Here is a 25,044-nt window from a genome sequence, read left to right on the forward strand (position 1 = left end):
GACTGAGCCACCCAGGTGCCCCTAAATTAGAGATCTTTAAAATTTGTTTTAAAAATAAGAGGTATTAAAAATAATCATAAAAATAAGAAATGTTACCAAGATAATTTTCCTATAGTATCTTCAGTTAGGGGAAAAAAACAAAACAATTTAGTCTAGTCTCCCCAACTATATATTGTGAACTTAATGTCAGGGATTGCCATGGCTTTTATTGTCTTTTAACTAATTTTCACTGTACTCTCATTTTAGAGATGGGAAAACTCAGGCAGAAAGTTAAGAAAGCCAGTTTCATGTGTCTAATAAGTGTTCAAGCTAAGATTTGAATCTAGGCAGTCAAGCTCTGTACAGAGACTCTGCTTGCTGGGTGTGTAACAGGAGCTTAGTAGGAACTGTATTTTATTATTATTTTTTTTTGAAGTTTATTTATTTGGAGGGCAGGGAGGGGCAGAGAGAGAGGGAGAGAGAATCCCAGGTAGGCTTCTCTGTGCTGTCAGTGCAGATCCCACAAACCGGGAGATCATGACCTGAGGCGAAATTAAGAGCCTGCCTGCCGCACAACTGACTGAGCCACCCTGGCACCCCTGCATTTTTTTTAAATAGGGAATTTGATTGCTGTGGTGCCAGATAACCTAGAGTAGGTGTGTATTTTTAAATGAGATGTAACTCTTGAATTGGCAGAGTGATCAGAGCTTGAACTTTACATGGGAAGGTTTTAGGGAAGTCAGGACAGGTATGAGATCCTATTCTCACCACTTGAGAACTTTTTGTGTGTTTCTTTGGTATTTAATAATTTATTCTGTTATTATGGAGCTTGAAGTTTATTTAGGGAGTTGTACTTCATAGTACAACGTAGAAAGTGGTTAATATCATCAGAGGTAACCTCAGAGAGCATCTCTTCCTGCTTTGCAAAGGGTGTCCCAGAGCCAGCAGCTTCAGCTACATGTGGGTAGAATCTCGACCCCCTGTTCTAGACCTACTGAATCAGTCTGCATTTTAACCAGATCCCCAGGTGATTTGTATTCCACTAAAACTTGAGTAGCACCGATATAGTCCATGTCTATCATCTTACAGGTTCATCACCTGTAAACAGACCCTGAAGGATGAAATAATTTAGCTGGTTAGTGGCAGAGCCAAGACTTGTGCCCAGAGCCCTGGCTTCAGGATAGGGCTGGATCTGCACTTTGCTGTCCACAGTTAGGAGATACTTTGGAATTTCAGAGGTTTGTCTCTTATGTAGGGCTTCTTTCAAAGCTCAGAAAGGTTAAGGCACATGCAAATTCACCCCTTCCTTTGTGGGTTCCCCCCCACACACCTAGAACCTTGTTGATTGCCACTTGCTTTAACTATATTATCAGAACACATAGAGAAATCATGTTGATTCTAACTTAGTTTTCTTCGTGTATATTCTCTTCCCAAAAGATCTGTGTCATTTCTAGGTACCAAAAGATACTCCTGTGTTCAGGACGTATTTTATGCTCAGTTAAAAGTATTTTAAGCCCCTAGCCATTTCTTTTACCCATCATTATTTTCAGGAATAAATTAAGACTTAGGGACAAAACTTGTTTAGTTATTATTTGAAGAGTAAACAGCCTCTGAAACAGTTGAAATGGATGATCTTGCTTTTAAATAGTGTTGTGTCTTCTGACATAAATAGAAGGGAAAATGTAAACAAGCATGCATTGCTGATTTCTACTTATGTCTTCACCTCTGTTTTACATTGAGTGCGATTTGCAAACATGCCCAGAATATTTCTACTCTGTTGCAAAAGTGATTCTCTGAAGTATTTTTATGAGACATCTGTGGCACAGTTTTTGAAAAGCATTCAAGATAAATCACTTTACACCTGACAGAACAGATTTGCTTTTTGCTTTCTTAAAAAATTGAGGTAAAGGGGCGCCTGGCTGGCTCAGTTGGAAGAGCATGCAGCTCTTGATCTCTGGTCCCGAGTTCAAGCCCCACATTTAAGTTAAGGTTACTAAAAAAAAAATAACAATAAATAATGATTTAAAAATTGAGGTAATACACATAGCATAAAATTTATCCTTTCTCATTTTTAAGTACACAGTTTAGTAGCAAGTATATTCATTTGTGCAACAGGTCTCCAGAACCTTTCACCTTATAAAACTGAAACTCTCCACCTTAACTCACTTTTCTCTCCACCCCCTGGCAACCACCATTTCACTTTCTGTTTTTATGAGTTTCACTACTTTAGATATCCATATAAGTGAGATCATATAGTATTTGTCTTTTTGTAACTGGCTTATTTATTTTAATTTTTTAAAATTTATTTTGTGGGGGGTGGAAGAATGTGAGCAGGGGAGGGGCAGAGAGAGGGAGAGAGAATCTCAAGAAGGCACCACTCTGTCAGCACAAGTTCAATGCGGGGCTTGTACTCCTAAACTGAGATCATGACCTGAGCCAAAATCAAGAGTGATGCTTAACCGACTGAGCCACCCGGGTGCCCCTTTTATATTTTATTGTTAACATAATGTCCTCAGAGTTCATGTTGTAGCATGCATCAGAATTTCCTTCTTTTTCAAGGTTTAATAATAATTCTATTATATATGTATGTATATACATATATAAATATATAGAGACATTTGGGTTGCTTCCACCTTTTTTTGACTGTTGTGATTGATGCTGCTATGAAGATGGGTGTACAATGCTTTTTACTTTTTTTAAAGCAGCGTTTCTAAATCATCTGTGAGTTTGTTAGTGAGGAAAACTACCTAGTTAGAAAAATTGACTTTGATCATTTCTGTCTTGTTCCTTGTCTGCTAACTGTGGAACCTTAGGTCAGATATGTCTGCTGCACATCCTCATGTAAGAAAGGGAATCACATTCATAAAGTTGTAGTAATTCTTTTTTTCTTTTTTAATTTTTTTAAATGTTTATCTGTTTTTGAGAGAGTGCAAGCGAGCATGAGTAGGGGAGGGGCAGAGAGAGAGAGAGAGAGAGAGAGAGAGAGACATAGAATCCAAAGCAGGCTCCAGGCTCTGAGCTGTAAGCACAGAGCCTGGTGCGGACTCGAACTCATGAACCATGAGATCATGCCCTGAGCCGAAGTTGGATACTTAACCGACTGGCCACCAGGTGTCCCATGTTGTAGTAATTCTTAAAGTGTAGCACACATGTAAAGAGGCCAGTGACTACTTATTAATCCATTTACCTTTACATTTGGGGGCACTTGAGCCATTTGCTTTCACATCTGAGTTTTTTGTTTTGGTCAGTGTTACCTGAAAAAAAAATCACTGTAATATTAAATATTGGTATAATTCTTTAGCTGTACAGTATACAGATTTTTATCTTAAATAGTAACTTTAATGTTGAAAGGAAAGAATGAGTTAATAGAAGCTTGAATTTTACTATTTTATAATTTCCTTATTGTAGTTTTTAAACTATACAAACTAGTGAAAGGATCTACAAGATAGCTTTTGTTTTGAAAGGAGGTTGTTAAAAGTCAAGTAAATAAATATACAATCTGTGATTGTAACTCTTGGTTAATCTCTGAAGAATGGAAGAATGTGACTCATTGAAGGAGCTCAGCGCTGGTGTTAAACTTGATAGTTTATTGGTAGAGTTGAGAAAAGATGCCAGTCCTCAGATGCTACCTGTTAGATTTCTCATAGATACAGCTGTAATGGTTTGATGGGTGGCAAAAAAAAGGCATTATTTATCTTGTCAAAAAATTTTAAGTCGTGTCTTTTTATATAATTTGGAGGAACTTAGGAATGTTTGTCTTCTAGGCTCATCAACAGAGCAGACGAGCAGATCGTTTATTAGCTGCAGGAAAATACGAAGAGGCTATTTCTTGTCACAAAAAGGCTTCAGGTGAGTATTCTTTTAAAGAAATACCAAGTCTAAACTGGAGGGCAGTTTCTTTTCTCCAGTATCTCTCAACAGTTTATTCAGAATGAAAGTCACAATAGTAATGATGGGCTGTTGGCCTGCATATACAAGGTTGACAGTATTGACCTACCAGAATGTCAGTTTGGACTATTTTTCAAGTGAGTATCTTGGATTTCCCAGTTCTTCCTAACCTTGTCTTTCTAAACCATGAAGGTTCTATATGCAATACTGGTTGTATATGCAAAATGACTCCTGGACACAGCTTTCTGAACCTGGAGAACCCTAAAGATAGAAGTGATTGCAAGATATCTGTCAATATACATCTTAGTTACTATGGAAAATGGATTTCAGTTAGTTAGCCATTTTGGGTTATGAAAGTAATAACTAACTTAATTCTAACCATTTAATTTTCACTGAATTTCTAAGATGCTGATAATACTCTTCTGTGGTCTTCCTTAGTTTCCTTCTGAATATTTCATCTGTACATTCATGCCTATGGTGTCATGCTGATGATAGCTTGCTTTTAGGTATGAAATTTAGAATTAATGACTTATCAAACATCTAATTTTATCCCAGTCAGTCCCACAGTCTAGCATATGCTGAACTCAAATAGATTTTTGGGGTCTGTTTTGTACAGACTGGTTTCAGTTGGCTAATTAACCTAAAAGCTTTGAGGAGGGAGTGTTTTACTTATGCTGCATTCAAAATAGGCCACCTTTCTTAGAACAAATCTTATAGTCTTTCTGTTAGAGGAAAACACTTTCTTTTTCTTCTAGGCCACTGCAGTGATTAAAGCCATGTTCTTTCTTGGCAGAATATACCCCACCAGTGTTGCCTTACTGCTGAAATACCACACAGTGGATCCTGGTTTGAATAAGTCCTTTTTTGTTAGTGATTTTTGCCTACATGTCCATGATTTTTAGAAAAAAATTTGAGTCTTATTTAAAAAAAATTTTTTTTAATGTTTATTTTTGAGACAAAGCACAAGCGAGGAGGGGGAGGGGCAGAGAGAGAGGGGGAGACACAGAACAGAGCCTCACACAGGGCTGGAACCCATGAACTGCGAGATCATGACCTGAGCCAAAGTCAGACGTTTAACTGACTAAGCCACCCATGCACCCCTCAAGTCTTATTTTTAAAGAATGAGTTTTGCCACTGAAGTGTACTCCTTCAGCTGTAGGGCTGAGTGCATACTACGTACCCCATAAGTCTTTGTGAATTTTTATAGGGAGTTTTATGGGGACCTTTATGCAACATTAAACTTGGCAGCTAGTACTCTTTAAATCTTTCATAAACCATATTTTGTTATGAATGAAATTGGAAAAGTCGGTGTACTGGGTTGCCTGAGTGGCTCAGTCAGTTAAGTGGCACTTGATTTCTGTTCAGGTCATGATCTCACAGTTCGTAAGTTCAAGCCACACATCAGGCTCTGTGCTGTGGAGCCTGCTTGGGATTCTCTCACTTTCTCTCTTTATCTGCCCCTCCTCTGCTCACGTGTTGTCTTTCTCAAAATAAATAAACAAGCTTAAAAAAAAAGAAAAGAAAAGACAATATATTACACTATTTAAAAAACAACAACAACAGTGTTGTGGGTGAATGCCCCAGTGAAGTAATACCTCTGGTTAAATAACCCAGAGTCTTTGTGGTTACATGTATATAAAATATATCACAATGGAGTGATCAGTATATGTTGTGCATTGAGCGTTAGGAGGTTCTGAATATATAAAAGGGAGAAACGTTTCTTTCATTCCTAATCTGTGTCCCTGTCTTTGAGGAATTAAAACCGATGTTGGGCTTTACACGCCTTTCCCCACTTTCTCAGTATCTACAATCTGTGACATTCTCAGGAGTAGAAAAGATAAAGGCAGCCTTTTGGATCCCATTAGTTTTAATTAGGGAGATAGAACTCAAGTGTGATCAGTTAATCCCACTGAGCTGATTTGATTTGGAGTTTAGACTGGGTTAAAAATAGCCTTGTGTTTTTTAGAGTGGAGTTGTGAATGTAATGCTAATTTGAAAATTGACGTGGTTGGAATAAGCTTAGTATTTTCTAAATTGACTTATATCTAGGGCTTATAGCAGAGGTGCTTTGGGAGGTATGGGTGTAAATATATTCTGAAGGGATTTATTTTAGAAATATGATAGGGAATGGCGCCTGGGTGGCTAAGTTGGTTAAGTGTCCAACTTCAGCTCGGGTCATGATCTCATGGTTTGTGGGTTCAAGCCCATGTTGGGCTCTGTTCTGACACCTGGGAGCCTGGAGCCTGCTTCCAATTCTGTGTCTCCTTCCCTCTTTGCCCCTCCCCTGTTCGCTTGCTCTCTCAAAAAGAAATAAACATTAAAAAAATATATAGGGAAGGTCATCATCTGAGAATGACTGATAAAAAGGAAAGCCTGAAATAGAGAACTTAAGGGCAAAGGAGGTGCCTCGTATCCAACCATGAAAGATCAGAGAAGATTCTGAGACATAAACATTTACCCTGAGATTACATAGCTAAACTCATAGCCTCTACACTTTGTGATCTTCTGATGGATTTTTTTTTTTAAGCTCTACACCTGACATGGGGCTTGACTCCAGGATTGTCAGAAAAATCTGTTGCTCAGAAACCTTGATTAGCAGCTATAGCTGGATAGAATTCTTGCTCATAGTCTTACACAGTCCACTTGCCTAAGTGGGTTTCTTTTCTTTGACAAACAGCAAAAAGAGCAAAAGATTAAATGCGAAGTTGATAATAGCCATTTACAGTGCTTAGAACTCCAGCAGTTTAGAAGATGAGCAGACCTCAGAGTTCACAGTGGCTACATATACTTGGTTGAAACCTATCTTGACCCGGACCTTCCCATGAAGCTATGGCAGCATGAAAATGATTCTGAGCAGATCAGTCTTTGTCATTCAGAGGCAATATTTTGCTCTGTGTGTGAGATACTCAGTTGTGACTCTGGAACAAATTCATGACTATGTAATCAGATGAAATTTTTTTCTTTTATTAAGACCCAAATTTTACTTATTTATTTATTTATTTATTTTTTTTTTTTAAAGTAATCTCTATACCCAGTGTGAGGCTTGAACTCACAACCCCAAGATCAAAAGTCACATACTCTACCAAGTGAACCAGCTAGATGCCCCCTTAAGACCCAAATTGTAAATTAAAACATGGGAAATACTTTAAGTGGCAGTGTGACTCTTGATTTTTTTTTTTTTTTTTTTTTTTGGCTTTGGAAACTCATGTCCTTGGGTATTCTCTACTATTGTGTTATAGTTGCAAGGTTCTACAAAGGCAGTCCAGTTGGTTTAAGCCTGGTTTTATGAAACTGTTCCCTTTGTTTAAAAAGTGAATTTACAGCAAACTGTAGTTCAGATGGGGAGACGATGGTATGTGGAAATAATAGGGAAGTTCATCCACACTGTATCGCTGCAATAGATAAGAGTGTCTCAACAGCCTTAAACATGAAGAAAAAGACAAAGAAATAGCCTGTATGCAGTTATATAGACTTACTATAGGAATAAAAGACACGAAAGTTGAGGAAAAAATTTAAGTATGGCTAGAGCAAAGGCTATATAGCCAACTGTTTTACTGTTGGGGAAGGACCATCCAGTTAATCCATATCTTAAAGATTATGGTATAACCTAGCAGGCAACAGTTCTAAGTCATGAACTCAAAATCATTAAAATATTTGGCTTTAAGATGACAGAAACATTGCCCTGTAAGATCTGCAAAAAGGCAAAAAGGAACTTAATGTAGGGATGAGAGATACTGAGATGTTGATAATAAGAAATAAGAAATGGAGATTGTGTATGATCTATTATGATACTTGTTTATACTCTCTTTTGTTCCAGGCAGTACATAAAAGGTCTTCCAGAGGAATACAACAAAATACAAAATGTAATTAAAAATAAGCAGATGAGGAATCCTTAGAAAGATAAAATGAGGAGTGCCTGGAAATATTGTTCACAAAGTGTACCATGAGTTCTTGCTTATTTGATAGAAGGAGAATTTGGCCTTAAGCTTTTTAGCAGAGAGGAAAAATGTATTTTTACAGTGACTGTTTAAATTCAAGTAAATTAAGTCACCCAGGAACTGATCCTAAGGTCAAAGAGAAGCTTAAGTTTATTATTTATTAGGACTATTTAGGGTCTTAATAAAAGACAACAACTTACAATAAATGTCAACAAGTTCTTAATGGCTTTTAACCTACCTGGTAGGTTAGGTTGATGGGATAGCTCAGAAATAATTCAATAAAGGTAGTTTTGAAGGAGGCCAAAATGATATAGTCCAAGTATTCATGTGGTTAAAAAGACACCTATAATCAATCTCTTGACATTTTTGTGATCATAATAATAAGGTTTGATAAGGTTCTTGCTTAGTTTTAATCCTCCCTAATCCTATTTTTTTATTAGGCCATCTTTACTTTCTTAATTGTGAAATCTACAAGGATTTTGAAGAGCAGACTCCTTCAAGGTGGGGTAGAGAATATCTACAGTTGATTACCACTGACTTCTTGGAGAAGTTAAGAGTCCTGTCTTCTTGGGAGGCTTGGGTGGCTCAGTCAGTTAAGCATCCGACTCTTGGTTTTGGCTCAGGTTATGTTCCTGCAGCTTCGTGGGTTCAAGCCCCATGTCAGGCTCTGTGCTGGCAGTGTGGATCCTGCTTGGGATTCTCTCACTCTCCCCCTCCCTCTGCTCTTTCCGCAGTTGCACTGTCTCTGTCTCTCTCAAAATAAATAAATACAACTTAAGGAAAAAAAAATCCTATCTTCTTAAAATCCCCACCTTGTTTGATTTTGGGAACAAGATAGTTATGTAGCAGAATTGCTTGGAATTGCTTCTAAAACCAGTTCTTTTTTGTCATAGGAGTGTTGAAATTCTTCCTTTGACCTGTTGATTACAAAATTATGACACTCATTAATGTGCCTTTTTTTTTTAACCAGCATATCTTTCTGAAGCCATGAAGCTCACACAGTCTGAGCAGGTGAGACAATTTCTTAATATTTGCATAAGCGTTAGAAGGATTTTCTTGTGAATACTTGAATTGTGTGTAAAATAAAGTATTATGCCCTTCTCAAAACACTGTAGTCAAAAATACATAAAATGGAGAAGATAGGAGTACTTCAGAAATTGAAACTCAGTGAACTACTGTCGACATCCCAGAGATGGCATGCAGAAACTTCTGTTTTCTATTAGTTACTTCTAGATCTCAGATCGAGTGTTTTCCTTAGAGACTTCTAGGGTCTTTCCTGATGATTAACTCATTTGAGTATTAGCTCAAAGAAAGTAAGCAGGCCTGGCCAAGGGTCGACCAATTGGACTTCCCTTTGCTTGCCAAAAATAATTTAAATCTGAATTTGTCTTTTCCTGAATTCCTAAACAGTTCTGGTACCTTTATATTTGTTTCACCAATGGCTTTAAATGTTTTCCGTGTTAGGGGAGGGTATACCTAGGTTTTGAAAATGCCTTCATCCAAAGATGATTTTCTGATTATGCAAGCGGCAGGGTACTTAGGAGATACTCAGTAAATGTTTGTCTAGTTGAATTAGGGAGATCTTTTCTGTGAGGGGATGTCAGTGGCAGGGAGAAAATACCACTTCCTCAAACTGAACCAAGAAAATCTGAAAGTTGTGTTTTATTTCCTGCACTTCCTTTTGACAGTATAGAACTGCTCATGTTAGCCACATAATACATACATGCACTGAGCCTTCTGAGCCCCTTAATAAAAAGGGATTTTAGCTAGTTGTAGTATACATGCCTAAAGCAGAAAGTTTTCTAATTTCAAGCTGAATACAAATGGCATTTAAGTTTTTAAAAATCGTATCAGATAGAATTCTATTAAATTGCATTGTCATTTTTTTTTTTTTTAGACCAGTGTTTTTCTCATTTAGAAAATTTTTAAAGTACCCAGTGTGGGGGTGCCTGGGTGGCTTAGTCGGTTAAGCGTCTGACTTTGGCTCAAGTCATGATCTCACAGTTTTGTGAGTTTGAGCCCCACATTGGGCTTTCTGCTGTCAGCATAGAGACTGCTTTGAATCCTGTCCCCTCCCCAGTCCCCGGCTCCTCCTCTGCGCGCGCTCTCTCTCTCTCTCTCTCTCTCTCTCTCTCCCTACTTTCAAAAATAAATGAAAACATTATAAAAAATTTAAAAAGTACATAGTATGGTTCACATATTGCCAGGCAATATTTTAAACCAAATATTAAACTTTGTTTCACATACTCTATAGTGAATATGTTACTTTTCAAGTAGAAAATTGTTAACAAAGTTTCCACAAATACTGACAAAAAACACATTCAGCTTAGAAAATGTTGAATAGTCAACTGTTGAATAACTTGGGTCTTAGGGATGCAAGCCTCCTGTACAGTTGAAAATCTGCCTGTAATTTTTATACCCCCTCTCCCAAACTTAACTACAATAGCCTACTGTTGAGCAGAAGCCTTAATGATAACATAAACAGTTGATTACATATATTTTGTATGTTAGGTGATTATATACTGTATTCTTGCATGAATGTAAGCTAGAAAAAAGAAAATACTAAAATCACAAGGAAAACATTTAAAGTACTATACTGTATTTGTTGATGAAAGAAGTTTATGTGGTCTGTTTATGAGATGAATTGTCTGTTACCACCTATATCAGTACTGTCTTACAGAATACAAAACTGTAGAAATTAATACGTATTACTAACACTAGACATCAAAAATGAAAGTGAAAAACTCGTTTATGTTCATGCACTGATGAAGTCGTAGCAGTGTGATTGCTTCATGGCAGCCTGGTGTAATCCATACTCTTGTTTCACAGTAGCCTAACCTCCACACCACTGTATGAGTCCTTATAAAGGGTTTATGGTCTACAGTATTACAGTCATCCATAATACAGTATTGGAAACATTATTAACATTTTTAAAAACTCACTTATGTGTGATGATAGGCCAATATGCAGTTTCTCCCAATTATGAGAGAGAGGCATACCTTATGGTAGTGTAATTCTCTGAAAGCAAACTTGTAAAATGGTAAGAAAACTTAATCACGGCGCCCATGTGAAGGTAGACTGTTCGTTTGCACACAAGCCTTGCACGTGACATCCTACACGGTGAGTACTTAGGCGGTGATGGTGGTGGCCCAAAAACATCTCCCACGTTCTTGCAGCACAGTTACTATTCCACACGCACACATAGATAAGTTTACTAGCTGTATGGCATGATGATGGTTGACTGTTCATTAAGTGGAAGGAGATCATCAAGGTTGTCACGTTATAATAAAGTCTTTTTTTTTTTTTTTTGCTCACAAATCAGGTTGATGGGGCTCAGGCTCAGCTGGGCAGTCCTCCAAGGTCGAGGGCTGTCATGCGGTCAATGGTGGTAGCTGGTGGTGTCATCTCAGAGGTGTCTTCTCTGTCTGGTGCTGGGCTGGGGGGGCTCTGATGCTGGGTCTGAAACTGCTAGGGCTCCTCAGGCAGCGCGGCATCTCTCCTCATCCTCTCTCGTCTCTCTCTAATCTGCCCACATGGTGGTTGAGGAGAAGCCAACAGATAGTGGAAGTTCCACAACATTGTCCCTCCGTCTGCCTTGTTCCTTGAATTGACCACAGAGGCCACCCAGTTCGAGGGGAGGGGAATTAGACTCCATCTCTTGATAGGACTGTCCAAAAAGTTACAGACATGTTTTTTTTTTTAATTATTATTTTATTTTATTTTATTTTTTTCAGACGTGTTTTAAAACCACCTCACTGGGGCTGGACTGCCCTGGTTGGTCCACACCTCTGCTTTGCCTTTTGGCTGTGTGACTTTGGGCAAGTTCCTGAGCCTCTCTGTTCCTCAACTGCCATTCATTCTGTCATTTTTAAGTTCAGTTGATAATACGGTGTTACATTAATTTCAGGTGCACAACATTGTGATTTGACGATTCTGTAAATTATGCAGTGCTGACCATAAATATAGTTCCAATCTCTCACCGTACAGTGTTCTTACAATATTATTAGCCATATTCCTTCTACTGTCCTTTTCATCTCCATGGCTTACTTGTTTTATACCTGGACATTTGTACCTCTTAATCCCTTTCACCTGTTTTATCCATCAGTCCACACCCCTCCCCCCACTCCCGTGGCAGCCACCAAGTCTCAGTATTTATGAGTCTGTTTCTGTTTTGTTCATTTGTTTCTTAGATTTCACATACAAGTAAAATCATAAGATATTTGTCTTTCTCTGACTTATTTTACTTAGTGTAAGATCCTCTAGGTCCATCCATGTTGTCACAGGTGGTAAGGTCTCATTCTTATGGCTGGATAATACACTACTGTTTATATATACCTCATCTTTTTTTTTTTTTTTTAATGTTTATTTTTGAGAGAGAGAGAGACAGAGGCAGCATGAGTGGTGGGGGAGGGTCAGAGAGAGAGGGAGACACAGAATCCGAAGTAGGTTCTGAACTGTCAGCATAGAGCCCGACGTCAGGGCTCAAAACCAAGAACTTTGAGATCATGACCTGATGCTGAACCTACTGACCCACCCAGGTGCCCCTCGTACCACATCTTTTTTTAATCCATTCGTCTACCCACAGATACAGATTGTTTCTGTATCTTGGCTATTGTAAATGTTGCAGTGAACACAGAGGTGTGGATATCTTTTCGAATTAGTGTATTTAGTTTCTTTGGGTAAATACCTAGTAGTGGAATAACTGGATTGTAGGGTTGTTGTATTTTTAAATTTTTGAGAACCCACCATACTGGCTTCCGTAGTGGCAACGCCAACTTAACATTCCCACCAACAGTGCATGAGGGTTCCTTTTTCACCACGTCCTGCGAGTATTTGTTATTTCTTGACTTTTCATAGCTATTCTGACAGGTGTGAGATATTTCATTGTGTTTTTTTATTTGCATTTCCCTAATGGTTAGTGATGTTGAACATCTTTTCATGTATCTGTTGGCCATCTGTATGTGTTTGGAAAAATGTGTACTCAGGTCCTGTGCCCATTTTTAAAACCGATTGTTTTTCTTATAATGACTTTTATGAGTGCTTTATATAATTTGGATGATAACCCCTTAGTGGATACTTCATTTGTGAATACGTTGTCCCTTATGAAAAGTAGGTTCCCTTTTCATTTCGTTGATGGTTTCCTTCACTGCAAAAGCTTTATATTTTGATACTGTCCCATTTATTTTTACTTTTGTTCTTGAAGAGAAAGATAAAAAAAAAAAATCACTAAGACCAGTGTGAAAGAGGTTACTGCTTATGTTTTCTTCCAGGAGTTTTATAGTTTCAGGTCTCACAGTTAAGTCTTCAATTCATTGAGTTTATTTTTGTGTATGATGTAAGAAAGTGGTCCAATTTAATTCTTTTGCATGTAGTGCAAACACCAGTTTTACCAACACCATTTATTGAAGAGACTGTCTTTCCCCATTGTATATTCTTCTCTCCTTTGTCATGGATTGACTCTATGTGCATTTATTTTTGTGACTTCTGCTCTGTTCCATTGATGTATATGTCTGTTTTTGTGCCATGCCATACTGTTTTGATTACATAGCTTTTGTAATATACTTGTGTGTGTGTGTGTGTGTGTGTGTGTGTGTGTATACACATACATAACATACATACATACATACATAATATACTTTCATTTTGCAATAAAATCTGGGAGCATAGTACCTCCAGGTTTGTTCTTTCTCAAGATTGCTTTGGTTATTTGGGACTTTTGTGTTTCCATATACATTTTGGGATTATTTGTTCTAGTTCAGTGGAAAGTGTCATTGGTATTTTAGTAGGGATTGCACTGAATCTGTAGATTGCTTTGGGTGACATGGACATTTCAGTAGTATGTCTTTCCATTTATTTGTGTAATCTTTATTTTTTTCATCTGTGTCTTAGTTTTCAGACCATAGGCCACTTTGGTTATAAATTTATTTTTAGGTATTTTATTTTTCTTGAGGTAATTGTAGATACGATTGTTGTCTTAATTTCACTTAATGCTATTTTGATATTAGTGTATAGAAATGTGATGGATTACTGTATATTTTGTATCCTGCAACTTTACTGAAATCATTTATTCTGGTGGTTTTTTGGCGGCTTCTTATGGGTTGTCTGTATATAGTATTCTGTCATCGGCAGATAGTTTTATTTCTTCCTTAACCAATTTGAATACCTTTTCTTTTTTTTTTTTTAATCTGATTACTGGGTATGACTTTGGTATTATATTGAATAAATGGCAAGAGTTGATGGTCCTTATCTTGTTCCTGATCTTAGAGGGAAAACTTTCAGCTTCTAACCATTGAGTATGATGTTATCTGTGGGTTTTAAACATTTATTTATTTTTGAGAGACAGAGCACAAGCAGGGGAGGGGCAGAGAGAGAGGGAGACACAGAATCCAAAGTGGGCTCCAGGCTCCCGAGCTGTCAGCACAGAGCCCATTGCGGGGTTTGAACTCACAAAACCGCGAGATCATGACCTGAGCCGAAGTTGGACGCTTAATCAACTGAGCCACCCAGGTGTCCCAGCTGTGGGTTTTCATATATGGTCTTTATTAAGTTGAGGTATGCTCCCTCTAAACCCATGTTGTCAAGATTTTTTTTTTTTTATCATGCATGGATGTTGAATTTTGCCAAATGCTTTTTGTGCATCTGTTGATGAATTTTATCTTTCATTTTGTTAACATGGTGTCTCTGGTTGATGTATTTACAGATAATTGACCGTCCTTGCATCCCTGAAATAAATTCCACTAGATCATGGTGGTAGATAATCCTTTTAATATGTTGTTGATTCAGTTTGCTGATACTTTGCTGAAGATTTTTGCATCTGTGTTCTGATATTGGCTTGCAATTTTCTTTTCTGTAGTAGTGCCCTTGGCTAGTTTAGGTATCAGGATAGTGCTGGCCTCACAGAATTTGGAAGCTTTCCTACCTCTTCTATTTTTTGTAATAATTCCAGAAGGCTAGGTATTAACTCTTCTTAAAATGTTTGGTAGAATTCACCTGTGAAGTCATCTGGTTCTAAACTTTTGCTTGTTAGGAATTTTTTATTACAGATTCAGTTCACTTATTAGTAATCAGTCTATTTAAATTTTCTGTTTCTTCCTGCTTCAGTTTTGGGAGGTTATATGTTTTTAGGAATTTTTCCTTTTCTTCAAGGTTGTCCAACATGTTGGCATACAATTTTTTGTAGTAGTCTCTTACTTAAAAAAAAATTTTTTTTAGAGGCACCTGGGTGGCTCACTCAGTTGAGGTCACAATCTCACACTCCATGAGTTCGAGCCCCGCGTTGAGCTCTGTGCTGACAGCTCAGATCCTGGAGTCTGCTTCAGATTCTGTGTCTCCCTCTCTGTGCCCCTCCCCTGCTCATGCTCTGTCTCTGTCTCAAAAATAAATAAAAACATTAAAAAAAAAATTTTTTTTAATGTTTATTTCGGAAGGAGAGACGGAGTATGAGCACGGGAGGGGCAGAGAATGAGGGAGAGAGAGAATCCAGAATCCCAAGCAGGCTCTGCACTGTCAGCACAGAGCCTGATGCGGGGCTTGATCTCATGAACCATGGACCTGAGCTGAAATCAAGAGTCTGACCTTTAAATGACTGAGCCACCCACATGTCCTTGTTCTTTTAGATGAAAAGTTAGATTGAGAGTTTTCTTGTTTTTGTAATGTGGGTCAGTATCACTATTAACTTACCTCTTAGAAAGCCTCTTTTGCTGTATCTCATAGTCTTTGAACTACTGTGTTTTCATTGTCTTGTTGGAGTCCTCTTTGATTTTTTTTTATTGACCCCACTGATTGGTTAGTAGCATGTTTTAGCCTCCACATGGTTGTTTTTTCTCCATTTTCTTCTTGTAGTTGATTTCTAGTTTTATTTTCTGGTGGTTAGACAAGGTGCTTGAAATGAATTCAGTCTTAAATTTATTGAGCCTTTGTCCTGTGATTTATCCTGGAGATAGTCCTGTGTGCACTTGAGAAGAATGTGTATTCTGTATTTGGATGGATTGTTCTATATATATCTGTTAAGTCCATCTGGTCTAATGTGTCTTTTAAGGACAGTGTTTCCTTACTACTATTATGTGTGGATGATCTCTCTGTTGTGTAAGTGGGGCCTTAAAAGTTCCCCGTTGTTTATTATTGTCAGTTTCTTCCTTTGCATCTGTTACTATTTGCTTTTTATATTCAGGTGCTCCTTTGTTGGCTGCATAAATGTTTCCAAATATTTTCTTCTTGTTGGAGTGATCCCTTTAACATTGTGTAGTGTCCTTCTTTGTCTCTTATTACAGCTTTTGTTTTAAAGTGTATGTTCCCTGATATAGGTGTTGCTACCCCAGCTTTTATTTTGTTCTGTTTGCATAGAATATCTTTTTCCATTGCTCCACTTTCATTTATTTATTTTTTAATTTTATTTTTTATTTTTTAAAATTTACATCCAAATTAGCATACAGTGCAACAATGATTTCAGGAGGAGATTCCTTAATGTCCTTTACCCATTTAGCCCATCCCCCTTCCCACAACCCGTCCAGTAAACCCTCAGTTTGTTCTCCATATTTATGAGTCTCTTCTATTTTATCCCCCTCCTTGTTTTTATATTATTTTTGTTTGCCTTCCCTTATGTTCATCTGTTTTGTCTCTTAAAAGTCCTCATATGAGTGAAGTCCTATGATTTTTGTCTTTCTCTGACTAATTTCACTTAGCATAACACCCTCCAGTTCCATCTACGTAGTTGCAAATGGCAAGATTTCATTCTTTTTGATTGCCGAGTAATACTCCATTGTACATATATACACCACATCTTCTTTATCCATTCATCCGTCGATGGACATTTGGGCTCTTTCCATACTTTGGCTATTGTTGATAGTGCTGCTATAAACATGGGGGTGCATGTGTCCCTTCAAACCAGCACACCTGTATCCCGTGGATAAATGCCTAGTGCAGTTGCTGGGTTGTAGGGTAGTTCTATTTTTAGTTTTTTGAGGAAGCTCCATACTTTTCCAGAGTGGCTGCACCAGCTTGCATTCCCAACCATTACTCCACTTTTAGTCTGTATGTGTCTTTAGATTGGAAGTAAGTCTCTTGTAGGGAATATTTACATAGGCCTTTTTTTTTTTTTTAATCTATTCAGCCACCCTACCTGTTTTGATTGGAGCATTTTGATTGGAGTCTTTACATTTAAAGTAATTATCGATAGGTATGTATTTATTGCCATTTTAAAAATTGTTTTCTTGTTTTTGTAGTTCCTGTTCCCTTTTTTTCTATTACTCTCTTCCCTTGTATTTGGTTATTTTCTTTAGTGTTATGTTTGGACTTCTATTTGTGTGGTAAGGGTTTGGTTTGTGGTCGCCATGAGATTTATATATAATAACATGCATATATTGCAGTCTGTTTTGAGTTGGTGGTCATTTGAGTAGGCATGCATTCTACAGGCACTACATCTTTAGTCACCTTATCACCTTCGTGTGCGCACACCCACACGTTTTATGTTTTTGACATCTGTTTTATGCCTTTTTATTTAATGAGACCCTTAACTAATTATTGGAGATTTTGATTTTAGTACTTATGTCTTTTAACCCTCATACCAGCTTTGTCCTGGTCGATCTACTTCCTTTTCTGTATGTTTTGCCTTACTAATGAGAGATTTTTCTTTCAGGTATTTTCTTGTTTCTAGTTTTGGCCTTTTATTTTCTGCTTAAAGAATTCCCTTTAATGCTTCTTGGAGAGCTGGTTTAGCGGTGATGAACTCCTTTAGCTTTAGTTTGTCTGGGAAACTCTTTGATCTCTCCTTCAATTCTGAATGGTAAGCTTGCTACATATGTTTGGTTGTAAGTTTTTTCCTTTCAGCACTTTGAATATTTTGTGCCACTCTTGGCCTACAGACTTTTTGCTTAGAAACCAGCCAATAGTTGGCAGAGGATTTACCTCCTGTAACACTATCACCAGAGGCCTAGCCTTTCCCCCTTCTGTAACTGGCATCTTTCTGTGATGTAGCTGGAATTGCATTAAGCCTGTGTATCGATTTGGGGAGAGTTGTCATCTTTAGTATCCTGGGTCTTCTAATCAAGGAATGCAGTGGACTGCGTGTGCCCCCAGCACTGGTGCCTGGTCACACAGCTGCACAGGGGTCTCGGGCATCCTGCTCAGGCGCCGCGGTTCCTACCCTGCTTGCTGTGGGAGGGTTGGGAGAGAGCCACCCCTTTCCCTCTTCTCCCTGCCAGGAGCTCCTACCGCTGGCGCTGGGTCACCAGGAGCCCTGAATCCAGGAGCTTGGAGGCTTGCTTCACACAGACACAGGCACCAGCCAGAAGCATTAATCTTAAAAGGCCAGAGCCCTTCACGCTTTTAAGAAAGAGTGTCGGGGCGCCTGGGTGGCGCAGTCGGTTAAGCGTCCGACTTCAGCCAGGTCACTATCTCGCGGTCCGTGAGTTTGAGCCCTGCGTCAGGCTCTGGGCTGATGGCTCAGAGGCTGGAGCCTGTTTCCGATTCTGTGTCTCCCTCTCTCTCTGCCCCTCCCCCGTTCATGCTCTGTCTCTCTCTGTCCCAAAAATAAATAAACGTTGGAAAAAAAAAAAAAAAAAAAAAAAAAAAAAGACAGTGTCAGTGACCGGGGGCTTTAATTGGTCTGAAACAGAGCACTTGAAAAATAGAACACGTTCTCTATTTCCTTCCAAATTCTGTAATTGGCATAGTTGGTATTTGTTACGACTCTGGTATTGTTTAGTGTGCAGCACGGTCATGATGTTAGAAGACCTAAGACCTTCGGAAAAAATAAATCATTCCACGTTTGTGATATCTTCATTGTGGTGGTCAGAAACACACACTTTTATACAGGATTCTTGCAGTTCCCTAAAGTGTGTACCATGTGATTTGTGGTCAACTCCTGCAGTGTTTTTCTGTCTCCGTCTTCAGTGACACTTCTCCAGGCTGTGCTGCTGCTCAGGAAAGTGGAGAATTAAATGTGAGATTGTGAAAACCTGTCAGTGATTGCTTTCTTCTAGCCGTTGCACTTGGCTTAGTTGTCAAAGAACAGCAGATATGTTCAGTTCTTTACCAGTGTGTGGTACTTGTTGTATTTTTTCTTGCTTTTCTCCCTCCCTCCCTCCTTCCCTCCTTCCTTCCTTCCTTCCTCCTTCCTTCCTTCCTCTTTCCCTCCCTCTTTCCCTCCCTTCCCTTTCTCTTTTTTCTTTCTCTTCTTTTTCTCTTTCTCTTTCTCTTTCTCTTTTTCTTTTTCTTTTTCTTTTTCTTTTTCTTTTTCTTTTTCTTTTTCTTTCGAGACAGAGTGCGAGCAGGGGGAGGGGCAGAGAGAGAGGGAATCTCACAGAATCTGAGCTGTCAGCACAGAGCCCGATGCAGGGCTTGAACTTGGGAAAGGTGAGATCATGACCTGAGCCGAAGTCGGACACTTAACCGACTGAACCACCCAGGCTCTCCACTTGTTACATTTTCTTCTACCATTTGTACACTTTACAGAGGCCTTTTTTTGGAACGTGTGTATGTTGGAAAAGTGTTTTTGTTTCTGAAATTGCCGTTTCCCATGTTGTACTTTTCCCTTGCCACCCAGTTCGTATGGGGGCTTCATGTTTTTGTTGGCCAGACAGATAGCAGATTTTACACTGCTGTTGACAGAACATGATCCTTTTGATGGTGAAAATAAAATTATTGATTTATATAATAACAAAACCCAATATGTTATTTTATACTTGAGGTTATATAAGTTTCGTCGAAACCAGAGTTGCAAAGATCTCTACAGAAATGACATTCATGGGGTGCCTGGATGACCCTGTCTGTTAAACGTCCAACTCTGGATTTCGACTCAGGTCATGATCTCGTGTGTGAGTTCCAGCCCCACAATGGACTTTGCACTGACAATGTGGGGCCTGCTTGGGACTCTCTCCCTCCCTGTCTCTTCTGCCCCTCCCCCACTTGCAATCTTTCTTTCAAAATAAATTTAGAAAGAAAGAAATGATATTCAAAGAACAGCCCTCAAAATTACATGTTGTTACAAAGATGAGGAAGGAGAATACCAAAAATTCATTTTCCCAGAATAGAATCTTGCTGTTTCCAAATTGATATATGTATATGTATGTATGTATATATATATATATATATATGTGTGTGTGTATATATATACACACATATATATAACAGCTGTTAATCTTTTGGGGGATCCCCGTATACATAACTAGTTGTTTTTCTCTTGTTGCTTTTAAGATTTTGTCTTTAATTTTTGACAATTATAATGTGTCTTGGTATGGATCTCTTTGGGTTAATTTTGTTTGGGGCTCTATTTGATTCCTGGACCTGATGTGTGTTTTCTTCCCCATGTTAGGGAAGTTTTCAGCTGTTATTTCTTCATGTGAATTTTCTTAGTCTTGATATTTTCCTAGTAGAGATCCCTTAAATAACTATCCTCATCCCCCAACTTTTTTCTTTTGGTGTTTACTTTGGGTGATTTCTGCTACCCTGTCCTGGAGATTGCTGATCTGTTCTTCTGTATCATCTACTCTGTTCTGTATAATGTATTTCTCATTTCTTTTATTGTATTCTTCTGTTCTGATTGATAATTTCTTATATTATGGAGATATTTTTTGTCTCTGATTCTTCTCCTAGGTTTGGTGAGCATCTTTATTACTTTGAACTGTTTATGGGGTAGATTGCTTATCTTTGTTTCATGGAGTTGTTTTTCTAAGGATTTGTCTTTTGTTCTTTCATTTAGAACATGTGCCTCGGTCTTCTTATTTTGGCTGATTGTCTTTATTAGGGAGTTCAGCTACTTCTTGGTCTTGGAGGAGTGGCCTCATATGGGAGATGTCGGGCTCAGAAGCGCAGACCCCCCTAGTCGCCTGTGTGGCCCGCATGCACCCTTTTTGTGGTGGGGCCATGACTGTTGTCTTTAAAGACCCAGTTGTCTTTAACAAAATCAGGGGTTCTACTGAATTGCAAACATAGTATGTAAATTTTAAGTGTTAGAAAGTTATTTAGAAAGGAGGATCTTGGGATTATATTCATTGGAGATTACTAAAGAGACTTAAATGTTAAATGACACCTTTCCTTCTGTGTGATAGGCTCATCTGTCACTGGAATTGCAAAGGGACAGCCACATGAAACAGCTCCTCCTCATCCAGGAGAGGTGGAAAAGGGCCAAGCGGGAAGAGAGACTGAAAGCCCAGCAGAGCACAGACAAGGATGCAGCCGCCCAGCTCCAGGCCCTGCACAAACCCCCTTCTGAGGATGCAGAGGGCCAGAGCCCCCTTCTCTCTGAGAAATACAGCCCTTCCACGGAGAAACATCTGCCTGAAATCCAGGGGGTCTTTGACAGGGATCCAGACACACTGCTGTTTTTACTTCAGCAGAAGAGGGAGCCGGCAGAGCCGTGCATTGGAAGCAAAGCCCCCAAGGACGACAAGACAATCATAGAGGAGCAGGCTACCAAGATCGCAGATTTGGAGAGGCACGTCGAATTCCTCGTGGCTGAGAACGAAAGGTTAAGGAAAGAAAACAAACAACTAAAGGCTGAAAAGGCCAGACTTCTAAAAGGCCCAGTAGAAAAGGAGCTGGATGTGGATGCTGATTTTGTAGAAAAGTCAGAGTTGTGGAGCTTGCCACCACATTCGGAAACTGCCACAGCCTCTCCAACCTGGCAGAAGTTTTCAGCGAATACCGGCAAAGCCAAGGATATCCCCATACCCAACCTTCCTCCCTTGGATTTTCCGTCTCCAGAACTTCCCCTTATGGAGCTCTCTGAGGATATTCTGAAAGGATTTATGAATAATTAAAATGAAAGGCCATAAAGGAGCTGAGAAGAAAGGACAAAATAATAGAATAGTAGTTGATCCAGAAAAAAAAAAGGGAAAACCACACGCAAGGGTGATTCCAGAGATGCTTCGTCGTCTGGCGCACTGTGGGAAGAAGCGTCGCCGGGACTTGGGAAACAGTCACTGTGAAGTATGTCATGTCCGATTGACTGACTCCAGCTGATTCCAGACTTGGCAGACACTAGACTCTCGGAGGTTCACTTTCTCCTGATACAAACCAAATGGCTACCTGGAATAACTTTTTCAAGCAACAGTTATTTTTCTTATCTTCAGGGTTAAAATGTATAAAAGTATGTTATGTATGATTAATCTATAATGCCATAAATGATAATGCAAAAACCTAAATAATATGGTGGCCCGAGGGGCCACCTTGTGTTTGAAACATGCTTTCTATCATGCATTGACTGTATGCATTTTGTTATGCACATTTCGTTTGTTGAATAAGGCGTGTGAGACACACCTTTCTAGATGAAACTGTGCCACACTTTGCACTACTCACGACATAATGAGAACCTCAAGACTATCAGGAGAAATATTTAAATTTCCATTTTATGAAGAAAGGAACCAAATTGTTAGTTATGCTTTTTAAAAATTACCGGTTTACATAATTAATCAGGGTGCATTTTAAGTTCTAACTTTTTTGTTTATTGTTTAAATGTATCATTTGAAAATACTAAGGAAATATCCTTTACTGATGCATGAGTGGAAGTAATGGTAGTTGACAGTGTTTGATTGTAAGAGATCAATAAAGTAATTGTGTTTTATACCTTTGTTGACTGTGTTGGTAGTTTAAATTTTTTTTTTTAATGTTTATTCATTTTCGAGAGACAGAGACAGCATGAGCGGGGAAGGGGCAGAGAGAGGGAGATTCGGAATCCGAAGCAGGCTCCAGGCTCTGAGCTGTCAGCACAGAGCCCAACGTGGGGCTCGAACCCACGAACTGCGAGATCACGACCTGAGCCGAAGCCAGACGCTCAACCGACTGAACCGCCCAGTCGCCCCAAATGTGTTGGTAGTTTAAAGGCACGTTTTGTATGGTTTCTCTGTTGTAAATCCTGAAGATGAATTTGAAGAGATTCAGCCAATGACAAACGACTCTGGTATGTTAAAGTTGTTCTCCGTTGTTGCAGTCTGTTTCCCCGACGACTGAGGTGAAAGAGCATAAGGAGGGTCCTGAGATTTAAGTGTGTGCCTGGCCGCCTGGACAGTGCTCAGTTGCAGGTGGCTATCCCCGGGGCCCCTGCCACCAGCCAGGGCACGGTGGTTGGGGAGCACCACGCAGGCGCGGTCCCACCGCTGCAGCAGGAGTGGGGGTGGGGTGAAAGTGAAGCGTCTGGGTACAGACCATGGGGGTGTTTAAAGCATGGACTTGGCTTATTGTGTGCGATTGTGGGAGGGACAGACAGATGGACCAGCGCGCCACACTGCCTTAGAGACTGGATCAGGGATTGCCGGGTTGAGGGTGGGATAGGGCTCACACACGGGGTGATGAAACTAGCAGAAGTAGGAGGAGTCCAGGTGACTGTGCCAAGGCCCCATTTGTTCAGGTCTCATCTTGCTGCAGATGAAACCAAAAATAAGCTAGCTTCTTACGAGTAAGACTTCTATTCTCTGTTAAAAGTTACGTCAGTTTGGGGGCGCCTGGGTGGCTGTCGCTTAGGCATCTGACTTTGGCTCAGGTCATGATCCCATAAACCGTGGGTTAGAGCCCCACATCGGGTGAGCCCCGCTTCTCTCTCTCTCCCTCTCTGTCCCTTGTCGGATTCTCTCTCCCCCTCCACCCCCTCTCTGCCCTTTGCTCACTTGCGTCCTCTCTCAAAATACAATAGTAAAATGTTATGTCAGTTTGTCCATCTCAGTGTTGGAATATCCCAGACTGATTTATCAAACTTCAGATTTAAAAGTTTGTGCCTCAGATAAACTTACGAGTCTTGATATTTGTCTCTGAAAAACAAGGTTGGTAGGGCACCTCTTTGGCTCAATCAGGTAAGCGTTGGATTCTTGCTTTTGGCTCAGGTCATGATCTTGTGGCTAGTGAGTTTGAACCCCACGTTGGGCTCTGCACTGGCAATGCAGAGCTTGCTTGGGAGTCTCTCTCCCCTCCTCCCCTCCCCCCAAATCTCTCTCTGCCCCGCCCCTGCTTGTGTGCTCTCAAAATAAATAAAATGAGCCTGGTTGGATTTTGACAGGAGCCCTTTGTAAGCCCTGCTCTTCCCTCTTTCTCCACCAGCAGTGTGGCCCATGCTTATCAGAACCCCATTCTAACCATCTCTGAAAAGTACACGCTTAATGGACTTCTTCACTTGTTCTGAAGCTCCTACACCAGTTAATTTACTCTTCAATCTGGTTAAATTTTGTGTTTGAATCTTAACACGGGTGTCTCTTGACCAACACAACTTGGCACCTCTGGGGCATCCTAGCAGTGTCTTCCACTGACTAAATAAAAACACATGGCCATCTCCTCTGGGGTTTCCAGCTGTTCTCGTGTCTTCTGTTTGCTTAGGGCACCGCATGGGATTTAGGAATAGCCTGTTTCCACTAAATGGCAATGCATTATGCTTGTACGGGAAGCTGAGTGGGCTCCTGTACTTAGTTGGTGGCCTCTCACTATTGAAATCAGATGGCTAGCTGGATGTTAGAAGGCCCGGAAGGTGCTCAGGTTTGGCTTTTGCAGAACGATAAACATTTCTTTCAGAAATTAAGTGGTATGTGGTAAGTCTTAGCTGTCCTGCCATGGTAACCACAGGTAACCTCTAGTTCCTGGAAACCATGCGTAAGAGAAAAGAGAAGAAAATATTTCCAAGATCGTTTCTTCAAAGCCATTGTTTATCCCTCATGTTTTATCAAGGTTATTGAAATGAAAATATTTTGTCTCTAAATCCATTCAAAATGTTAAGTACATTATCTTTCTGCTTTTAACCCTTTGTAGGTACTATTTCTTTTCATGTATTTTGGATGTCAATTTTTAAAGCCTTTAAGACCTATTACCTCATAATGAAATCGAGGTCCAGAAGGTCATGACCTACCTGCAGTTTTCTACCAGCTTGGAGACAGAGCCAAGAGTGAAGTGGTTTGACAGTCCTGGGCTGTTGTTACGGGGCCACACGGGGATGAGTTCTCCTGTGGCTAGTGACCCGGACGTTCCCATTCCTCTTCAGGTACACACTGTACTCTGCTTCCCAAGGACAAGTTGGGGACCACCTGAAGGTTGTTGGTCCTTACACTCCATTGTGAAAAGCCTGTCTCCATTTCCTGTGGTGTCTCTTTTCATTCGTGCAGGGTTGTGATTAAAGTGTTTTAGACGGTGAAGAATACAAGTGTGAGGCAGTTGGCCATAGGATGTTTATAATATATGTGAAGAGTCCAGGCTTTCATGAACTGTAATAACAGTAGCTATTTATTGTTGGATCATTCTAGACCAGTAGACTATAAATGTCAAGATC

General features: G+C 39.5%; 1 protein-coding gene across 3 annotated transcripts in view; it reads left to right on the forward strand.

Annotated features, from left to right (window-relative positions):
* The window catches only part of NRBF2 (nuclear receptor binding factor 2), a 37,045-nt gene extending 14,678 nt beyond the window's left edge, over window positions 1–22,367 (forward strand). The window contains exons 1-4 of one of the 3 annotated variants that reach the window (XM_047826257.1): window positions 3,747–3,828; window positions 8,246–8,306; window positions 8,776–8,816; window positions 20,852–22,367. In XM_047826257.1, coding sequence (XP_047682213.1) covers window positions 8,793–8,816; window positions 20,852–21,562 — 735 coding nt within the window. In that variant the 5' untranslated portion in view covers window positions 3,747–3,828; window positions 8,246–8,306; window positions 8,776–8,792 and the 3' untranslated portion in view covers window positions 21,563–22,367. Of the gene's footprint in view, window positions 1–3,743; window positions 3,829–8,245; window positions 8,307–8,775; window positions 8,817–20,851 lie in introns of those variants that run through there. The other 2 variants (XM_047826255.1, XM_047826258.1) reach the window with 2 other exon arrangements.
* The last annotated feature ends 2,677 nt before the right edge of the window (window positions 22,368–25,044 follow it).

The sequence above is a fragment of the Prionailurus viverrinus genome, chromosome D2, assembly GCF_022837055.1.
Source record: "Prionailurus viverrinus isolate Anna chromosome D2, UM_Priviv_1.0, whole genome shotgun sequence".
NCBI classification, from domain to species: Eukaryota; Metazoa; Chordata; class Mammalia; order Carnivora; family Felidae; genus Prionailurus; species Prionailurus viverrinus.